This window comes from Thalassophryne amazonica, chromosome 9 (genome assembly GCF_902500255.1).
Source record: "Thalassophryne amazonica chromosome 9, fThaAma1.1, whole genome shotgun sequence".
Classification (NCBI taxonomy): Eukaryota; Metazoa; Chordata; class Actinopteri; order Batrachoidiformes; family Batrachoididae; genus Thalassophryne; species Thalassophryne amazonica.
In genome coordinates, this window is record NC_047111.1 from 77315954 (window position 1) to 77334661 (window position 18708).

The window sequence follows — 18708 nt, forward strand, 5'->3', positions numbered from 1 at the left end:
TTTGATAGGGTACGTGCCAAACTTTTCCTAAACTAAGGATAACTGTTTAGTTTGTGAATGTTTTCAGATGCTGACTATATCACCTGCTCAATTTGTTGATAAAAAGATGAGAAGCAGACACTTCTGTTTTACAGATTTTCTGAATATCTTTGGGTTGCAGACCAATCAAGAGATTTGAAGATGTTATCTTTGGCTTTGAGAAAGACTAATCAGAATTATTATTGTTATTATTATTATTATTATTATTATTATTATTATTATCATCTTTTATTTATGTATGTATTTATTTATGTTTGCAATTTCCTGGCATTTTATGACTCAAGTAAATAATGGACTAAGCCAGAAAATAATCAACAGATTAACTGATAATGAAAATAATTGTTAGTTGCAGTCATATTAAATAAGTTAGGATTTTATTTTCTGTCATTTGTGTCTCAGGAAGAGGAAAAGCTGTGTGAAAAATTTTCTTCCAGGACAGCCCTTTTAATTTGTGACATGTTATATCCCTTTTATAGTGAGATTTTGTGAGAAAAAAGAATACTACTACTACTACTACTACTACTACTAATAATAATAATAATAATAATAATAATAACAAATAAACAAATTGTAAAAGAATGCAAAGATCAAAGTTATTTATAGAATTTATGGTTAGGATTTACTGGTAAATCAACCAAAGTATAGTCCACTAACCTGAAAATAATCAATAGACTAATGTAAAAATCCTTAGGTTAATAAATTAATCGAAAAAATAATCAATGGCTTAATTGGTTACAAATACAATTTAATGTATTATGCAATGCAGGATTATACCTTAAGAAAAACTAAAGTATTTAAGTGTGACAAAATACAGTATTTTTTTTCACAGTATAAGTCCAAGTCTCACTTTTTGCAGCTGGTGGCCATTGTCCTTTAGGTGGCGCTGTTCTCCTCCATGATTTCTGAATGTTCGACTGTCATCCTCTATTTCTCAATTTCAGCAGTGAACAAGAAACAAAGCACACAATGAAAAAAATACACACATTTTGTGTTACATGAGCTGTGTGAACTGGCTGTGCAGAGTGTAAACAATGTCCAGTGGTTGCTATGGAAACTGGGTCGATGGAGAGAGAGCGGGGGGGGGGGCGCTGTACCAGCAGACCGGTCAGAGAATGTGAGGAAATGAGGATTCTGAAGGCAAATATCAGAGTTCTGGTGGTTCGGGGTTACGATGGGGCACTTTGGGGTTTGCCGCCTCTGGCACCAAACCTGAGAAAGCTGCATCTTCTCTGGCACGTGCGTATTTCGCGCAAAGCTTGACCACAGCAACTCCCCCCCCCCCCCCCCCCGCAACGCATGTGTGCCACATCTCATGTGCACCGAGAATGCCCAAAACATGGGAGATGCGCGTGCGTGGGGCAACCCCGCTTCATCTTCCATCTGATGGCAGCATCAGGCAGTCCCGTGGAAAAAAAAAAACAAAAAACGTTTGCGTGGGAGTTCCCTTCACCGCCATGTCGGGATGTAGTGCACATCTCCCTCCCTCCCTCCTTTCCTCTCTCTCTCTCTCTCTCTCGCATCCTCCCCCACATGAACAGCTTAGCGCAGCATCCAGCGTCCATCCCCGCCTGAGCGCAGCACTCCTACCCGGCGCATCGGCACCGACGCACGGAGGGGGCGCATCATCCGAGTGATGCCACAGCTTCAGCCGCGTTCGGACAACAAACACTGAGAGCCGATCTAACAACAACAACAAAGGGGGGAAAAAAGGAGGAATACGATAAACAAACAAAAACAAACAGACAACCTCGTTCCAGGCTGGGAGAGGAGCTGCTCATGAAGATGTCTAACGCTGACATCGTCTTAAACGCCGTCGATCGGGTGGTGAAATGTAAGTTAACCTACATTCCGCGGGCCCGACTGCACACACATTATATAACATTTGAAGTGTTTGTGGCGTGGAATTGATTTTCAGGTCGTGCCGTCAAGTTGTGGTCATCAAGAGGGCGCTTTGATAAGCAGTGCTGTTAAGGATGAGAAATCAATCAATTAGTGACAGCTAAGCCGTGTCTTGGGATTGAAGGAGAAGCATCTGAAATGCTGGAGCTTGTGTTGTTGAAGCTGGAGAGCAGTGATGCAGCAGGATTTCTCAGGCTTTGGCTTTGGGCCGGTGGGAAAGGAAGAGAGCGTGAAATTGATATTTAATGAGGTATATTTTACATCGACTGAGTCATATAGTAATTTGATTAAAGGAAAGGGGGAAGGTGGGGAGTCTACAAGCAACCCCCCCCCCCCCCACTCCATACTTGCATCACTAATCGTGGAGAAGGCTGCACTGTGAGAAATTACATCTTGGATCAATGGAGGATGATGAAGTGCGGGCATGCTGTGCCTTTAGCTCTGCTCATTTGGAGCCGTCAACTTTTCAGAGGTGAAATCTATACTTTGAGATAACCTGCTAGAGGGCGCACGAAATGTCTTCAAATCAGCTTCATGCAAATGCCATGAAAATCATCATCATCATAGCTTGTCATGTCAATACTGCAACCAGTTCAGGGCTTCTTGGTTGGCTTCATATACTAGGTCTTGTTGGGTTCACAATCATGGAGAATATGTTGCATGCTTTGGTTGGGGTGGCCACATGGGCACTCAGCTGAGTTCACCCGTCCCCATTTCAGGAGGTTATCTCTGGTTCTCCTTCAGGCCTTCAGGCACCTAAGGCACCTTCATGCACCTTCAGGCTGCAGCTCGGGGAGCTGTGGCCCAAAGGTACCTCAAGGGGTGGCATCCCTCAAGCACCGTGGTGGACACCAGTGGTCCGGCTGAAGAAGGAGTCCTTCCGGGATATGTTATCTCTGAGGACTCCAGAGGCAGTTGCAAGGTACCGACAGGCCCAAAGGGCAGCAGCCTCTGCTGTGGGGGGGCAAAGCAGTGGGTGTGGGAGGAGTTCAGAGCAACCATGGAGAAGGACTTTCAGTCGTCACCAAGGTGCTTCTGGTGGTCTGTGAGGCACCCCAGGAAGGGAAAACGGGGAACCATCCAAGCTGTTTACAGTAAGGATGGGACTCTGTTGACCTCAACTGAGGATGTAATTCGGCAATGGAAGGAACACTTTGAGGAACTCCTGCATCAGACTGGAGCGCCCTCTATAGTAGGAGCAGAGCTGGAAGCTGATGGAGGATTTTCATCAATTTTCCTGGTGGAAGTCACTGAGGGAGTCAAACAACTCCACAGTGGCAAGGCCCCGGGGGTTGATGAGATGTGTCCAGAAATGCTGAAGGCTCTGGGTGTGGATGGATTGTCTTGGATGAGACATCTCTTCAACATTGCATTGAGATCTGGGACAGTGCCTAAGGAGTGGCAAACTGGGGTGGTGGTCTCCATATTTAAAAAAGGGGACCAGAGAGTGTGTGCCAACTACAGGGGCATCACACTACTCAGCCTCCCTGGTGAAGTCTACTCCAGGGTGCTGGAAAGGAGGGTTCGGCCGATAGTCGAACCTCTGATTGAAGAGGAACAATGTGGGTTCCGTCCTGGTCGTGGAACAACTGACCAGCTCTTTACTCTCACAAGGATCCTGGAGGGTGCCTGGGAGTATGCCCACCCAGTCCACATGTGTTTTGTGGACTTGGAGAAGGCGTATGAACAGGTACTCCAGGAGATACTGTGGGAGGTGCTGCGGGAGTATGGCGTGAGGGGGGTCCATTCTCAGGGCCATCCAATCTCTGTACTCGCAAAGTGAGAGCTGTGTTCGGGTGCTCAGCAGTAAGTCTGACTCGTTTCCGGTGGAGGTTGGCCTCCGCCAGGGCTGCGCATTGTCATCAATCCTGTTTGTGATATTCATGGACAGGATATCGAGGCATAGTTGGGGGAGGAGGGTTTCCGGTTTGGTGGGCTCAGGGTCTCATCACTGCTTTTTACAGATGATGTAGTCCTGTTGGCTTCATCGGCTGGGAACGCCTCGGGATCCCCCAGTCAGAGGTAGTCAATGTGGCACAGTAAAGGGAAGTCTGGGGTCCCCTGCTGAAGCTGTTGCCACCCCGACCCAGACACGGAAAAGAGGTAGAAGATGCGTGTAAGTGATCTCTGGTTCTGCCTACTCCACTCCTGGCTTTGTTCAGGGCAGCCTATTTCCTTCTGGGCAAGCGAGTACCATGAGGTAGGGACTCACATGGACTCTGGAGACTTCGTTTGGATGTAGAGTGACCAGAGTTTTCCATTGATCGAGTCAATATTTGGCAGTCCTTAGGGTTTAGATTATGTACCACCATGAAAGTCTTTATGGACTTGAGTCTTCTTCTTATATCTTGGTACTGGTACAGAGGATGTCTTGGGTTTTGCGCTTATAGAAACTTCTGAGTCCATGAAAATGAAACGGTGCTATTCTCTATACTACGTATTACACTTCTGAACTAAAAACAAAATCATTTCTGCAAGTTTTATACCTCAAACAAGCAATCTGAAAAATTGTTACTGTATATATTAATACTTATTGGTGCTGAGGTACCAATTGGTTAGGGGACTCTCTTCCTGTCCACACAGTATTCTACATGATTCCTTTGAAACAATGCAGCCTGTATACAAAAGGATTTCTATTCAGGGTAGTAACCTACATTTCATATTCAAGCTGGTTTTGATAATCAAACAAACACTGACAACAAACAGTTTCTTTGATGCCCTGGATAACAACATAAAACACGTATTTAGCTAAATTAGAGATTTCTGGGCTGGAGTCATGACCATACAAGTAGCCAATCGATATAATGAAGGACAAACACAAACCAAATGTGCAGTATGGTGGCATTTAAAATTGCTAACTTATCAAGATTCTTGGCAAAGTTATCTTTGTAGATGTAGAGACAGCTCTTGTCTTGCAACAACAGTGACTTCCTTTTTTCTTTGTGTGTAGCAACATTTGTTGAAGATTGAGGTTTTTGGGACAGTTTGGTAGCACTGGGGTGTGTGTGAACGCGGTAGAGCTCACATTGCAATGTTGTAATCGCACTGCAACATGGCCGTAAAACCGGCATAAACCTAGTATAGGAAGGTTTGTGCATAGTGTGGAGTCTAATGCTCCAGGTACAAACTAAGCTGAAATTGTACCGACAAATTGGATACATTAAATACGAGGTCTGTTAGAAAAGTATCCGACCTTTTTATTTTTTTCAAAAACCATATGGATTTGAATCACGTGTGATTGCATCAGCCAAGCTTGAACCTTTGTGCGCAAGCGTGAGTTTTTTCACACCTGTCGGTTGCGTCATTTGCCTGTGAGCAGGCTTTGTGTGAGCAGTGGTCCACCCTTCTCATCGGATTTTTATTGCGAATAAATGTCTGAACGATTTGGAGCTTTGCTGCATCAATTTTTTCCAGAAACTGTGAGAGACCTAGAGGTGGTAATCATTCTGAAAATTCAAATGGCTTTGAGGGACGATTTTATGGGGATTACACAGATTAAGGAGTGCTCCAGCCAGTTTAAAGACCGCCCACAGCTGCTGAGAGCACGCCGTGCTACCGCCACCGTGCCGCTCATGGCGCGGCACAAAACCACCTCCGGCTTTCAGATGGCTTTCAGACGGCTGTCGGTGGGTTTTCAGTCATGTGACTAACCGAGAAATTGTGGATGAGCCTGGACATGCCAGAACATGTCCTGCGAGGCTTCATCATGGTGTTGCTTTGCGCCATGCGGCTCCACCGCGACGCGCGGAATTCCTCCGCACGTCTGTCTCAATGTGCCGAAAAAGTGCTGATGTCCACGTCTTCCGCAATTCCTGTGCTAGTCAGAGGACGTCCCGGATAAAACACAGCGTCCAGTTTGGAAATGAACGGCACATTCCACTGTTACCGGAGTTTTTGTCATGGAAAGAGGAGCGGAGGAATTCCGCCCGTCGCGGTGAAGCCGCATGGCGCAAAGCAACGCCGTGATGAAGCCTCACAGGACATGTTCTGGCATGTCCAGGATCATGTGCAGAGAACAAAGCAACACTTCTGTGCCATGAGATTTTCTTTCCTATGTTTACATTCTTGTTACCGTTGCGTGTGCATGTTAACTGATGAGATTTTAGCATGTGAGTCCTGCACTGTGTAACTGTTTCCCCTACTAGTCCATGGGCCAAGCAGGTTTTTGGTACCACCTAAGGTGACAAAACAACACTTAAGCCCCTTTTCCATGACATAGTTGTAGCATTACTCGGTTTGGTTCCAGAAGCGTCATTTTCCACAACAACTAGAACCTCCACAATGTTGGCGGGGTCGGCTGTGCGAAACTGCCGTGATGTTGATTTGTTACACAGGGGTCAAAATTTAAATAAGGCTCCAATCATGTTGGAAATTATGCCACATTATTTGTCTGATCATAATGATTCCAAAAAGGTATAATTTCGACTATCTATGACTTTATGTTCTGGAGTTATGGAGTAAAAACAACAAAAATTGTGACAAAGGTCAGTTTCAGTTTGTACAGGGGTCAAAAATTAAAGTTGCTCCAATTTTGGTAAGAAGTGATGCAAATTATTGTTTGGGTTAATAGGGTTCTAAAACGAATAGTCTGCACCAACTGTCATGCTTAGTTATCATGTTACAGGGCAACATATGTCACATGTCATAGACTCCAATGGACGTCAACCTTTTTTGACCTTTAATTTGGAGAGCATTTAACACAGTAAAAACTATTCCATTTATTAATCCTTTTATTTCAACCAACTCCTGTGTAACCTTTCATTGTCCCCTACCTGGCTACATCAACCACCCTGGGAAGGCTATCATATATTTTTGTGTAGGCCATGGAACAGTGAGGCTGGATTCTAAGTGTCCTTTTGTCACCTTAAGCGGTACAGATTAGCTACAATTGATGACTGGCTCATGGACTATACCTGTCTCAATCCTCACAGCATAGTTGATTTACTTTATCCAAGATGGTGGACAGCAGTGCATTTCCAGAAATTCACCCAAAAATCCCATTCAGAGGTTTTAAAAATGTTTCTGGTCAGGAACACGGTTATTAGACTGGAATCCACATACTTCTGACTTTTCACATAGAGATCTGCTAGTCCCGTTAAAAGGCTGCAAGTACTGTTCATTCTGCTCAGCGCAAATACAGGATGGTGGTGGAGGAGGGGTGGCTGAGGAGGGAAGTTTTGTTTATCTCCTGAAGCATGGATCAAGGCCCTTGTGATTTTTTTGTATTATGTGCAGAGTTTTGCATTTATCAGGTGGTATCCTACTGAGCAAAGTACAGTACTCTACAAGAACACATCTACTGTATTTGTACATATTTTTATCCAAGTAAATGTATGTTCAACTTAAACTGAAGTAAATCTCTCACCAGTTGGCGTATCTCATAACCTGACAGTCTGTATCTAAAGAAAGCCAATCCAATAACTGCTGGTGTGTGCAGTTTATTACCCACTGCACTGTCACCACTGTGCTGTAGACATCAAGAGGCATATTCAGGTCAGTTATTTCAAGAATAAGGCCTTTAGTACACGTGTGCGCTGTCTTACTTTACTGTACTGAGGAGCATGTTAAAAGATTTCTGAATCCCACTTAAATTATATAACCACCTGGTAACTTACTGTAAATAGCTTTCATGCAAAACCTTTGCGATATCTCAATGTAAATGTTCTCTTGCCACCTCAGGTGGATGAAATTGTATTTTTTCCTCCTTGGAGTAGTGATATATTAAATTTGACAAGTGTCTTGGCCACATGTCTTTACAGAAACAACCCTCTTTACTCTGGATAATCCAAAGACCTCAACAGTTTTGTAGGAAGTATTTTTGTTGGGTATGATAAAAGTCCCAGTGATATTCTCCGAAAGCCAGTCTGATTTTTCTCATGTGACCTTTCAGTTTTCCTGGCATTTTAAAGTACAACCCCAATTCCAATGAAGTTGGGGCGTTGTGTAAAATGTAAATAAAAACAGAATACAATTTGATTGGCAAATCCTCTTCAACCAACTATATTCAATTGAACACACCACAAAGACAAGATATTTAATGTTCAAACTGATGAACTTTGTTTTTGTGCAAATATTTGCTCATTTTGAAATGGATGCCTGCAACACATTTTAAAAAAGCCGGGACAGTGGTATGTTTACCACTATGTTACATCACTTTTCCTTCTAACAACACTCAATAAGCGTTTGGGAACTGAGGACACTAATTGTGAGTGTCATGATTGGGTATAAAAGGAGCATCCCCAAAAGGCTCAACTGTTCACAAGCAAAGATGGGGCGAGGATCACCACTTTGTGAACAACTGTGTGAAAGAATAGTCCAACAGTTTAAGAACAATGTTTCTCAATGTTCAATTGCAACAAATTTAGGGATTCCATCATCTACAGTCCATAATATAATCAGAAGATTCAGAGAATCTGGAGAACTTTCTACACGTACGTGTCAAGGCTGAAAACCAACATTGAATGCCCGTGACCTTCGATCCCTCAGGTGGCACTGCATTAAAAACGGACATCATTGTGTAAAGCAGTGGTCTCCAAACTATTCCAGAAAGGGCGAGAGGGTGCAGGTTTTCTTTGCAGCCACTGACTTCAGCAGGTGATTTCAATGATTAACATCACTTGGAGCAGGTGGGATGAGTTCATCAGTGAAATCCCCTGCTGGAGTCAGTGGCTGCAAAGAAAACCTGCACCCTTTCGGCCCTTTCTGGAATAGTTTGGAGACCACTGGTGTAAAGGATCTTACCACGTGGGCTCAGGAACACTTCAGATAACCATTGTCAGTTAACACAGTTCGTCGCTACATCTACAAGTGCAAGTTAAAACTCTACCATGCAAAGCGAAAGCCATACATCAACAACATCCAGAAACACCGCCACCTTCTCTGGTCCCGAGCTCATTTGAAATGGACAGACACAAAGTGGAAAAGTGTGCTGTGGTCTGATGATTCCACATTTCAAATTGTTTTTGGAAATCATGGATGTTGTGTCCTCTGGACAAAAGAGGAAAAAGACCATCCAGATTGTTTCCAGCACAAAGTTCAAAAGCCAGCATCTGTGATGGTATGGGGGTGTGTTAGTGCCCATGGCATGGGCAACTTACACATCTGTGATGGCACCATCAGTGCTGAAAGGTACATCCAGGTTTTGGAGCAACACATGCTGCCATCCAAGCAATGTCTTTATCAGGGACGTCCCTCCTTAAAATACCTAATGCATGACCTGTGTAGAGAAACACAATAAACCCTCAAAAATAAGGAAAAAAGCAAAAAAAAAAAATGTCAAAACCAAAATTTTTAATTCAGGATGTGATGTTTAACTCAGTATGCTGCAAAATGTTGAAACCTGTTTTGTAGTGCATCCTGAACTGCATCCAGAACCCCAATGGATTTTTCTGATATTGTAGTGTTCTGATCCTTTAGCTGCCCTGCGATAGACTGGCATCCTGTCCATGGTGTACCCTGCCTCACACCCTATGACTTCTGGGATAGACCCCCCCCCCCCCCCCCCCAGCCCCGGTGACCCTTATTTAGAGTAAGCGGGTATAGAAAATGGATGGATGGATGGATGATCCTTTGGTCTATTGTTCCATCATTCTAGCTTTATTTCTTGTTGTAAAATGTCATGTGCTGTCCATCCATCCATCCATTTTCTTCTGCTTTATCTGGAGTCAGGTCGCGGGGGCAGCAGCTCAAGCAAAGCCGCCCAGACCTCCCGATCCACACACACCTCCCCCAGCTCCTCCGGGGGAACCCCAAGGCGTTCCCAAGCCAGCCGAGAGATGTAGTCCTCCAGCGTGTCCTGGGTCTTCCCCGGGGCCTCCTCGCAATGGGACGTGCCCGGAACACCTCTCCAGCGAGGCGTCCAGGGGGCATCCGGAAAAGATGCCCGAGCCACCTTAACTGACTCCTTTCAAAGTGGAGGAGCAGCAGCTCGACTCCGAGCTCCTCCTGAGTGACCAAGCTCCTCACCCTGTCTCTAAGGGAGCGCCCAGCCACCCTGCGGAGGAAACTCATCTCGGCCGCTTATACTCGCGAGCTCGTTCTTTCGGTCATGAGCTAAATCTCATGACCATAGGTGAGGATCGGAACATGGATCGATCGGTAAATCGAGAGCTTTGCCCCCATACTCAGCTCTCTCTTCACCACAACGGTCCGATAGAGCGACCGCATCACTGCAGATGCTGCACCGATCCGTCTATCGATCTCACGCTCCATCCGTCCCTCACTCGTGAACAAGACCCCGAGATACTTAAACTCCTCCACTTGAGGCAAGGACAACTCCTCCGACGAGGGCAAAGCACCTTTTCCGGTCGAGAACCATGGCCTCGGATTTGGAGGTGCTGATTTTCATCCCGGACACTTCACACTCGGCTGCAAACCGCCCCAGTGCACGCTGAAGGTCCTGATTTGACGAAGCCAACAGAACCACATCAGCCGCAAACAGCAGAGATGAGATTCTGTGGTTCCCAAACCAGACACCCTCTACACCCTGGCCGCGCCTAGAAATTCTGTCCATAAAAATAATGAACAGACCCAGTGACAAAGGGCAGCCCTGGCGGAGGCAAACGTGCACTGGAAACAAGTTTGACTTACTACCGGCAATGCGAACCAAGCTCCTGCTGCGGTCGTACAGGGACCGGATAGCCCTTAGCAAAGGACCCCGGACCCCGTACTCCCGGAGCACTCCCCACAGCGTGCCCCGAGGGACACGGTTGAACGCCTTCTCCAGATCCACAAAACACATGTGGACTGGTTGGGCGAACTCCCATGAACCCTCGAACACCCGATGGAGCATGTAGAGCTGGTCCAGTGTGCCGTGACCAGGACGAAAACCACACTGCTCCTCCTGAATCCGAGGTTCGACCATCGGTCGAATTCTCCTCTCCAGTACTCTGGAATACAACCCCAATTCCAATGAAGTTGGGACGTTGTATAAAATGAAAATAAAAACAGAATACAACGATTGGCAGACTGGCCTGCCTGCAGTCCAGACCTGTCACCCACTGAAAATGTGTGGCGCATTATGAAGCACAAAATACGACAACAGAGACCCCGGACTGTTGAACAACTGAAGTCGTACATCAAGCAAGAATGGGAAATAATTCCACCTACAAAACTTCAACAATTAGTGTCCTCAGTTCCCAAACGCTTATTGAGTGTTGTTAGAAGGAATGGTGATGTAACACAGTGGTAAACATACCACTGTCCCAGCTTTTTTGAAATGTGTTAGAGGCATCCATTTCAAAATGAGCAAATATTTGCACAAAAACAATAAAGTTTATCAGTTTGAACATTAAATATCTTGTCTTTGTGGTGTCTTCAACTGGATATAGGTTGAAGAGGATTTGCAAATCATTGTATTTTTATTTTATTTACTTTTTACACAACATCCCAATTTCATTGGAATTGGGGTTGTATGTACAGAAAGAAGTAGTCAAATGGTGTGAGTGAGTGAGTGAGTGAGTGAGTGAGTGAGTGAGTGAGTGAGTGAGTGAGTGAGTGAGTGAGTGAGTGAGTGAGTGAGTGAGTGAGTGAGTGAGTGAGTGAGTGAGTGAGTGAGTGAGTTTTTTGGCATCAGATCACTGGGTATTTCTCTATAGTGATGTAGAGTACTTGCTGTGTGTAACTTGGTCTCTCAGATGTGATGCTGTTGTTGCTGCAATGTGACCTATACCATCGATCACTGTTATTGTTTCCATTCTCTATTTCTGGTCTGTGCTCCCTGGTTGGCAAAACATCCATGTCAGCTACCTATTTTATAAACACTACCCAATCGAGAGCCCGTGGATCCCCACGGGCAATGCACCACTAGTCTATATTTAATTGTATAAGAGGGGTGATTGATACACTTATGGTATAAGAAAAGGAGCTATCCAGTTCTAGCTAGATTATCACACACTTCAACTGTGTAAGTTTGAAGTTAATGTATTTTATATTCTTGCAGTTTGTGTAGAAATTTCCAAGGGTCTGTGTTGAAAACTAAATGCAAGAACTTGTCAGTTATCCCTCATACAGCAGATAAAACAAATCACCCATAATATGACCCAGTTTCAGTGTAATTTGGGTTTTTGTATTCAGTTTTAAGCTTTTAAATTTATTTATTGTCAGTTGTTGCAGTTACACTTGTCATATCTTCACATAATTGTTACATTTCCAACTGTTTGCTTGTTTGTCAAAGAGAAACATCAAGAAGTCATATGAATGGATTTTTGGAGAATACTGAGCAAAGCTGCTGCCTATCTCAGGTCCAAAAGAATCTCACTAACTTTGTGGGAAATTGTTTTTGTCTCTGACTGTTTCAAATGCTTTTTTTCAGTCAATTTAATTCAGTTTATTTATAATGCGCCACAATCACAACATAAGTTATCCCGAGGCGCCTCACATGGGTAAAGTCTAACCTCAACAACCCCTTGAGCAAGCACATAGGTGACAGCAATAAGGAAAAACTCCTGCCATTTTTTGAGTGAGAAACCTCAAGCAGACCAGACTCAGACCACTGCTTAGGCCATTCTAACAGTAACAGGGATCAGCTAAAAAAAAATAAAAAAAACTGAAAATTTACACCTATGCAAAACATAACAAAATTTAAATTATAGTACAGAGTGCAAAGTGCAATTGTGGGTTGTTATACAAAGTCCCAATCAATGTCCATTTTGGCAAGAGTCACTGGTGAGTATTTTATCCTGAGCTTCCTGTCCTTCAACCCTGTGTCCAGCAGGTGAAAGCATGTAAAGAATTAAATCCCAGCAGTAAACCAACAGAGTATCGCAGAGGTTACTATGATGGCCGGCAGCTAGTCTACTTCACTAAACAGATCCAGAATTTAACAATAATGAGATTGAGACGTGCTCCATTGTTAATGACAACAATTAAGGAGAGGAAAATATGGTTCGATACAACATGAATGTGTTAGTCATACAAAAGGGGTCACTTTGGGTTACACCTCTTGAGCTCATTTCCTTTTTTGAATTTCAAATTACTTTAGTCAGTGCAAGTACAGTAATGTACCAGAAGCCAGCGGTTGCATTTAGCCAAGTTTTTTTTTTTTTTTACCACAGATAAGCTTTTATGTTGCAAATAAGTTTTAATTTGCTGTGCTTGCTACATTTGCAACCTGTAAAAAATATAATTTACAGCAATTCCAGTAATCAAAGAGAGAGCATCAATGCACAAACATCAATTAAAGTAACATTATAGACAAGTAATGCTGTAGATAAGAGGATATTTCAAGGGAATCTTTCAAATGGTGGTACAAGCACAAAATTTAGAAAAAAATACTTCTGAGTACATCATTCTTTTGAATATGCCCATGGACAGTGGTGGGTACAGCTAACCAAAAAGTTAGCTTCGATAACAGATAATCAGCCAACTGAAAAGTTATCTTTTATAAAGCTAAACCGATAAACCACCCAAAAATTTATCGGAAGCTACAGCTAACCGATAACTTCCAGTATTGTCTCCGGTACACTTGCAACTACTAACAAGCTGATTTTGAGTTTTAACACCACGATTGCTTCTGGCAGCATCAAAGGCAACTACAGACCCAAACAATGAGTCAGCACTTCTGTCTTTGTGCATCCTGCCCACTGCTGGAAGCTCCTGTTTACTACATAGCTTCCAGCAGGGAAGCAGTTGAGAGAAGCAGCAAAGCTCAACTCTCTACGCAATAACAGTGTCACCGTGAGGCGGAGGTCTTGGAAAATACAGCATTACTGACTTATGGTTTTGATTTATAAATAAAGTTAATACCGATAGAATAACTCCATTAATGTAAATTCTGTCATTTGTACAATGTTAAAATATAACATATATCTTTTAATGTTAAATAATGCACTAATTTTGAAGTTTTGTAACAAACATAGACAGATGCCAAAGGCATTATGGGTAAAATGTGCTTCCGCTAACACTGATTGGTTGACTCATTCATTCTATGTAAAAACCAACACGTTAATGTGAGGTATGTGTGTTGGTGTTTACATATAAATGTGCTTTTCTAAAATATAGTAGAGAAGATTGAATCTTCGACTAGACTGGGTTGCTTGACACAAGGACGTTTCGCTTCAGATCACAGAAGCTTCCTCAGCTAAAATTCTTGCTCTGGTAGTCTGACTTCTGTCTGACCCTTGTCGAGAAGAACAAACAGAAGCCAGAAAAGCCAGAGAGAAGAAATGGTTTGAGAGAGGTGTGAAGGAGGCATTCTATGTGAAACAGTTGAAACCCAGCCTTAACCGGGGAGGAGGTCTGAGACACGCTTTGTCCCCTGTTTACAATGGGGTACTCAGATCAAAGCAGTTTCAGTTTTTGTTCATGGTAATGAGTCATTCACACCATCAGGAGAGGCATCAGTCCCATTGTTAGGAGTGACAGCTACCCTGTCATTAGGAGGGTGCTAACTAGAGCACAATAGGTGCTAATTAAAGCAGTTGTTTAGTCACTAGCCAATAGCAGTTTGCCTCTCAGTAGGAGGCGTCTGGTTAGGTTTAAAACTCCAGCTTTTATGGCTTCTGTTTGTTCTTCTCGACAAGGGTCAGACAGAAGTCAGACTACCAGAGCAAGAATTTTAGCTGAGGAAGCTTCTGTGATTTGAAGCGAAACATCCTCGCGTCAAGCAACCCAGTCCAGTCGAAGATTCAAGCTTCTCTACTATGGAAACCACCTGGACAATTGAGAGCCTTCACAGAAACATTTCTAAAATACGAGGTCTGTTAGAAAAGTAACGGACCTTTTTATTTTATGCAAAAAATATATGGATTTGATTCATATGTTTTTACGTCAGCCAAGCTTGAACCTTTGTGCGCATGCGTGAGTTTTTTCACGCCTGTTGGTTGCGTCATTGGCCTGTGAGCAGGCCTCGAGTGAGCACTGGTCCACCCCCCTCGTCGGATTTTTATTGTCAGGGAAATGGCGGAATGATTTGGGCTTTGTTCCATCAGAATGTTTTCAGAAACAGTTAGAGACAGGCAGCTGGAAACCATTCGGAAAATTCATTTGGCTTTCGGTGAAACTTTTTTGGGCTTCACAGAGATTAAGGAGTGTTACTACCGCTTTAAGGACGGCCCACAATGGCGCGCTGCGCTCCGAGCCACGATCGACAGGCAGAAACGACCATTTCATTTCTAAACGGATGGCTGTATGGCTCCGGGACCATCATGTGCAATTTCTCTGGTTATCACAAGAGCTGGACATCAGCCATTTTCCGGCAGATTTCACTTTTAACAAGAGATTTTGTCATGGAAAGCCACGCGGAGGTTTCGCGCGTCATGACGTATTCGCTGATGGAGCGAGACAAAGAACACCTCCGTTTTGGAGTGTCAGAGGACAAGTTGGGACATGCCTATCTCGGCTTTCAGTGGCTTACCAGTCGAGTGAGTATAAGAGAAATTGTGGAGAGCTGGGCATGTCCCAACTTGTCCTCTGACACTCCAAAACGGAGGTGTTCTTTGTCTCGCTCCATCAGCGAATGTGTCGTGACGTGCGAAACCTCCGCGCGGCTTTCCATGACAAAATCTCTTGTTAAAAGTGAAATCTGCCGGAAAATGGCTGATGTCCAGCTCTTGTGATAACCAGAGAAATTGCACACGATGGTCCCGGAGCCATACAGCCATCTGTTTAGAAATGAAATGGTCGTTTCTGCCTGTCGATTGCGGCTCGGAGCGCGGCGCGCCGTGCGCCATTGTGGGCCGTCCTTAAAGCAGTAGTAACACTCCTTAATCTCTGTGAAGCCCAAAAAATTTTCACCGAAAGCCAAATGAATTTTCCGAATGGTTTCCAGCTGCCTGTCTCTAACAGTTTCAGAAAAAATTCTGATGGAACAAAGCCCAAATCATTCCGCCATTTCCCTGACAATAAAAATCCGACGAGGGGGGTGGACCAGTGCTCACTCAAAGCCTGCCCACAGGTGAATGACGCAACCGACAGGCGTGAAAAAACTCACGCATGCGCATGAAGGTTCAAGCTTGGCTGACGTAAAAACATATGAATCAAATCCATATATTTTTTGCATAAAATAAAAGGTCCGTTACTTTTCTAACAGACCTCGTATGACATTTTTTTATTTGAAAAAGAAAAGGCATGTGCAAAAAAAGCCAAGTTGTAATTGTCAAAATAAATAGAACACTGCCATCTACTGATGCCCAGATGCTCAGTACTTAGGGTGAATACTGCCATGAACACTACTGGCCAGTAGATGGCAGTAGAGACAGTGAAAACCTGCCAAAACAAAATTACAGATAATCCGTGTCTGCTATGTTTAAGATGTGTGGAATTTAATAAATGCAAACTGAATTTCAGACATCTTATATATATTCCTCTGAAACAAAGATGACAGACAGTGTTTGACATAAGCAGGACTCTAATGCTGCATTCACAATGGACGACATGCGAGTGACGGCAGCTACAGCTTGCCATGTAATCCCTATGGAAGGACGCATTGTGGCGGCATGAAAGTCCAAGCCACCCAATGCCAAGCAATGTGACGTGATGGACGCGAATGAAGTGATGCAAAAGAAGCGACACGAATGAAGAAATTTTGAGTCGCGTCACCCTCCTCCCCAAGTTGAAAAATCTGAACTTTTTTGTCTTGTTGCATCGCAATAACCAATCAGGGACTGGATATGTAGTGACGTGGAGATGTCTGGAGTTTATACTTGATGTGAACATGTCCTGTCTCTGGCAACCAGCCTGTGAGCAGAACATATGTCCCTTTTGTCCTTTATTTCACAATTATGACAGAGTTTGAGGGGAGAGCGAGCAGCAGCACCGCAGCAGCAGCCAGTTTTTTTTCACGTGTGTGTGCGAATGAATCGTCCGTGAAGATTATTTTATTTATTAACTACACAGATTTACAATAAAACAAATGGTGACTGGTTTAGAACACAGTTATGACAGAGTTTGAGGGGAGAGCAAGCAGCAGCAGCGCCGCAGCAGCAGCGCCGCAGCAGCAGCGCCGCAGCAGCAGCGCCGCAGCAGCAGCGCCGCAGCGCCGCAGCAGCAGCACCGCAGCAACAGCACCACAGCAACAGCGGCAGCCAGTTTTTTTATTTTTTTATTGTTCACATGTGCGCGTGCGAACGGGACAGGAGGTCCTCAAATTGGGTCCTGGAGAGGCGGAAGTACAGCTGAAAGCGGACTTCATCCAGACGCAGCTCCTGCAGCAAATGTTGAAACTCTCCGAGGTGACATTTGTCAGCTTTCCACAACAAATAGAGCACAGCAACTCGCTCCATGTGATCAAGGTCCGGCATGTTGACTTGACGGCGAACGGAATGGAAGCTCCTCCTATTTGATGATGCATTGGGGTGAATTTTTGCAGCAAAAGCAGAGCAACACACCGGGCGATGGTGGCGCGTCCATCGCCAGGCGAGAGACGCGAATTTGTGCCATCGTGTGTCATGCGGTGTGAACGCGTCATAAAGCGTAAACACGAATTGTTTGCAATGATTCCAATTGAAAATAATGGAGAAGCAACCTGGGGTTCTTCTTAAACGTAAAACAAACACAATAACAATGTCTGTAAACCCAGAGAATATATTCACAAGAGTTTTAGGCACAATATACAAAGGGTTTAATGCTGTTGTCCGTGTGGAGCCTGATCAGAGTGTCTCAAATGCATTTCTTCTGTCGTGAATGTATTGAGATTACCCATAATGCACCTGGACACAGCATGCCCACACTACAACCTTTGAAATTAGTGTATTACTTTAAAACTAAAACATATATCTAATATTTTCACTTTATAAAACTTCAGACATGATGTTAGTTTAAATAACTTGTCTGAAATTAGTTTGGTTAAAATTTTAACCATAAGTTCAAACTGTATGCTTCTGGATGACTTGGGTAATATTGCCAGTGTATCAGTATGGGGTCAAAAGAAATGACCTTTTTTCTTTTCTGTGACCAGTTCTCTTTTGCTTGCAAAGGATAGAGCAGTTTCTTCTAGAACCAGCTCTCCTCTATTTGCAGAGGATAGAACTGTGCATCTACTACAAAACATTTAACAGGTAGGTACTCAACTGATTTTAAACTTCATGAATGTTTGTAACTGTTAAGCTTTGTTTACCATGTCTGAAAAAATATGTTAGCGGTTTAAAAATTATCGGGCCAAAACTTATCAGAAGATAATTGGTTCGATGATGGTTTCCAAAGTTATCTGAAAAGCTAATCTGATAATGAAAACATTATCTTCGATAATTAGCAGATTAGCGGAACTGTGCCCACCACTGCCCATGGGCCACCCAATTTTTTAAAATGGCAGCCATTTTGCAATATAGTCACGATGCTTGGTATGGCATAATAAATATGCACAGATTTGCCCAATACTGATGATCACCATGTCAAATCATACCTTTTAGTCCATGTAGATTCTAAAATTGGAATTACAGAATTAATTTCCCAACTCAAGCAGCATTATTTCAGCATTGCTCGTGTGCTGCCTACTAAGCAGGATGCTTAGGATGATAGACCCATTTGACAGTAGAGCAGATGGATCTGTGGGATAGGAGTTGGACTACCAATATGTAGAGCTGGGTTTGATTGCTGGTCGTGCTACCTGTTTGTATCTTTGGACAAAATGCTTTATCTCTGACTGGTGTCCCATTCAGGGGGAGTCGTAGACTCTCATCTGCTTCATGCCTTGATATCTGGGATAAGCACGGCCTGATGGGCTTCAGAGGCTGTAAAGACTTACAGTAATGTTCAGAATAATAGTAATTTAATTTAATTTAATTAGCTTATAATGCGCCAAATCACAACAAAAGCCATCTCAAGGCGCCTTAC

General features: G+C 43.7%; 1 protein-coding gene across 2 annotated transcripts in view; it reads left to right on the top strand.

The window, feature by feature from the left end:
- The first annotated feature begins 1565 nt into the window (after positions 1–1565).
- The window catches only part of ppp3ca (protein phosphatase 3, catalytic subunit, alpha isozyme), a 105606-nt gene continuing 88463 nt past the window's right edge, over positions 1566–18708 (top strand). The window contains exon 1 of one of the 2 annotated variants that reach the window (XM_034178456.1): positions 1566–1870. In XM_034178456.1, coding sequence (XP_034034347.1) covers positions 1816–1870 — 55 coding nt within the window. In that variant the 5' untranslated portion in view covers positions 1566–1815. The remainder of the gene's footprint in view (positions 1871–18708) is intronic. The other variant, XM_034178455.1, reaches the window with a different exon arrangement.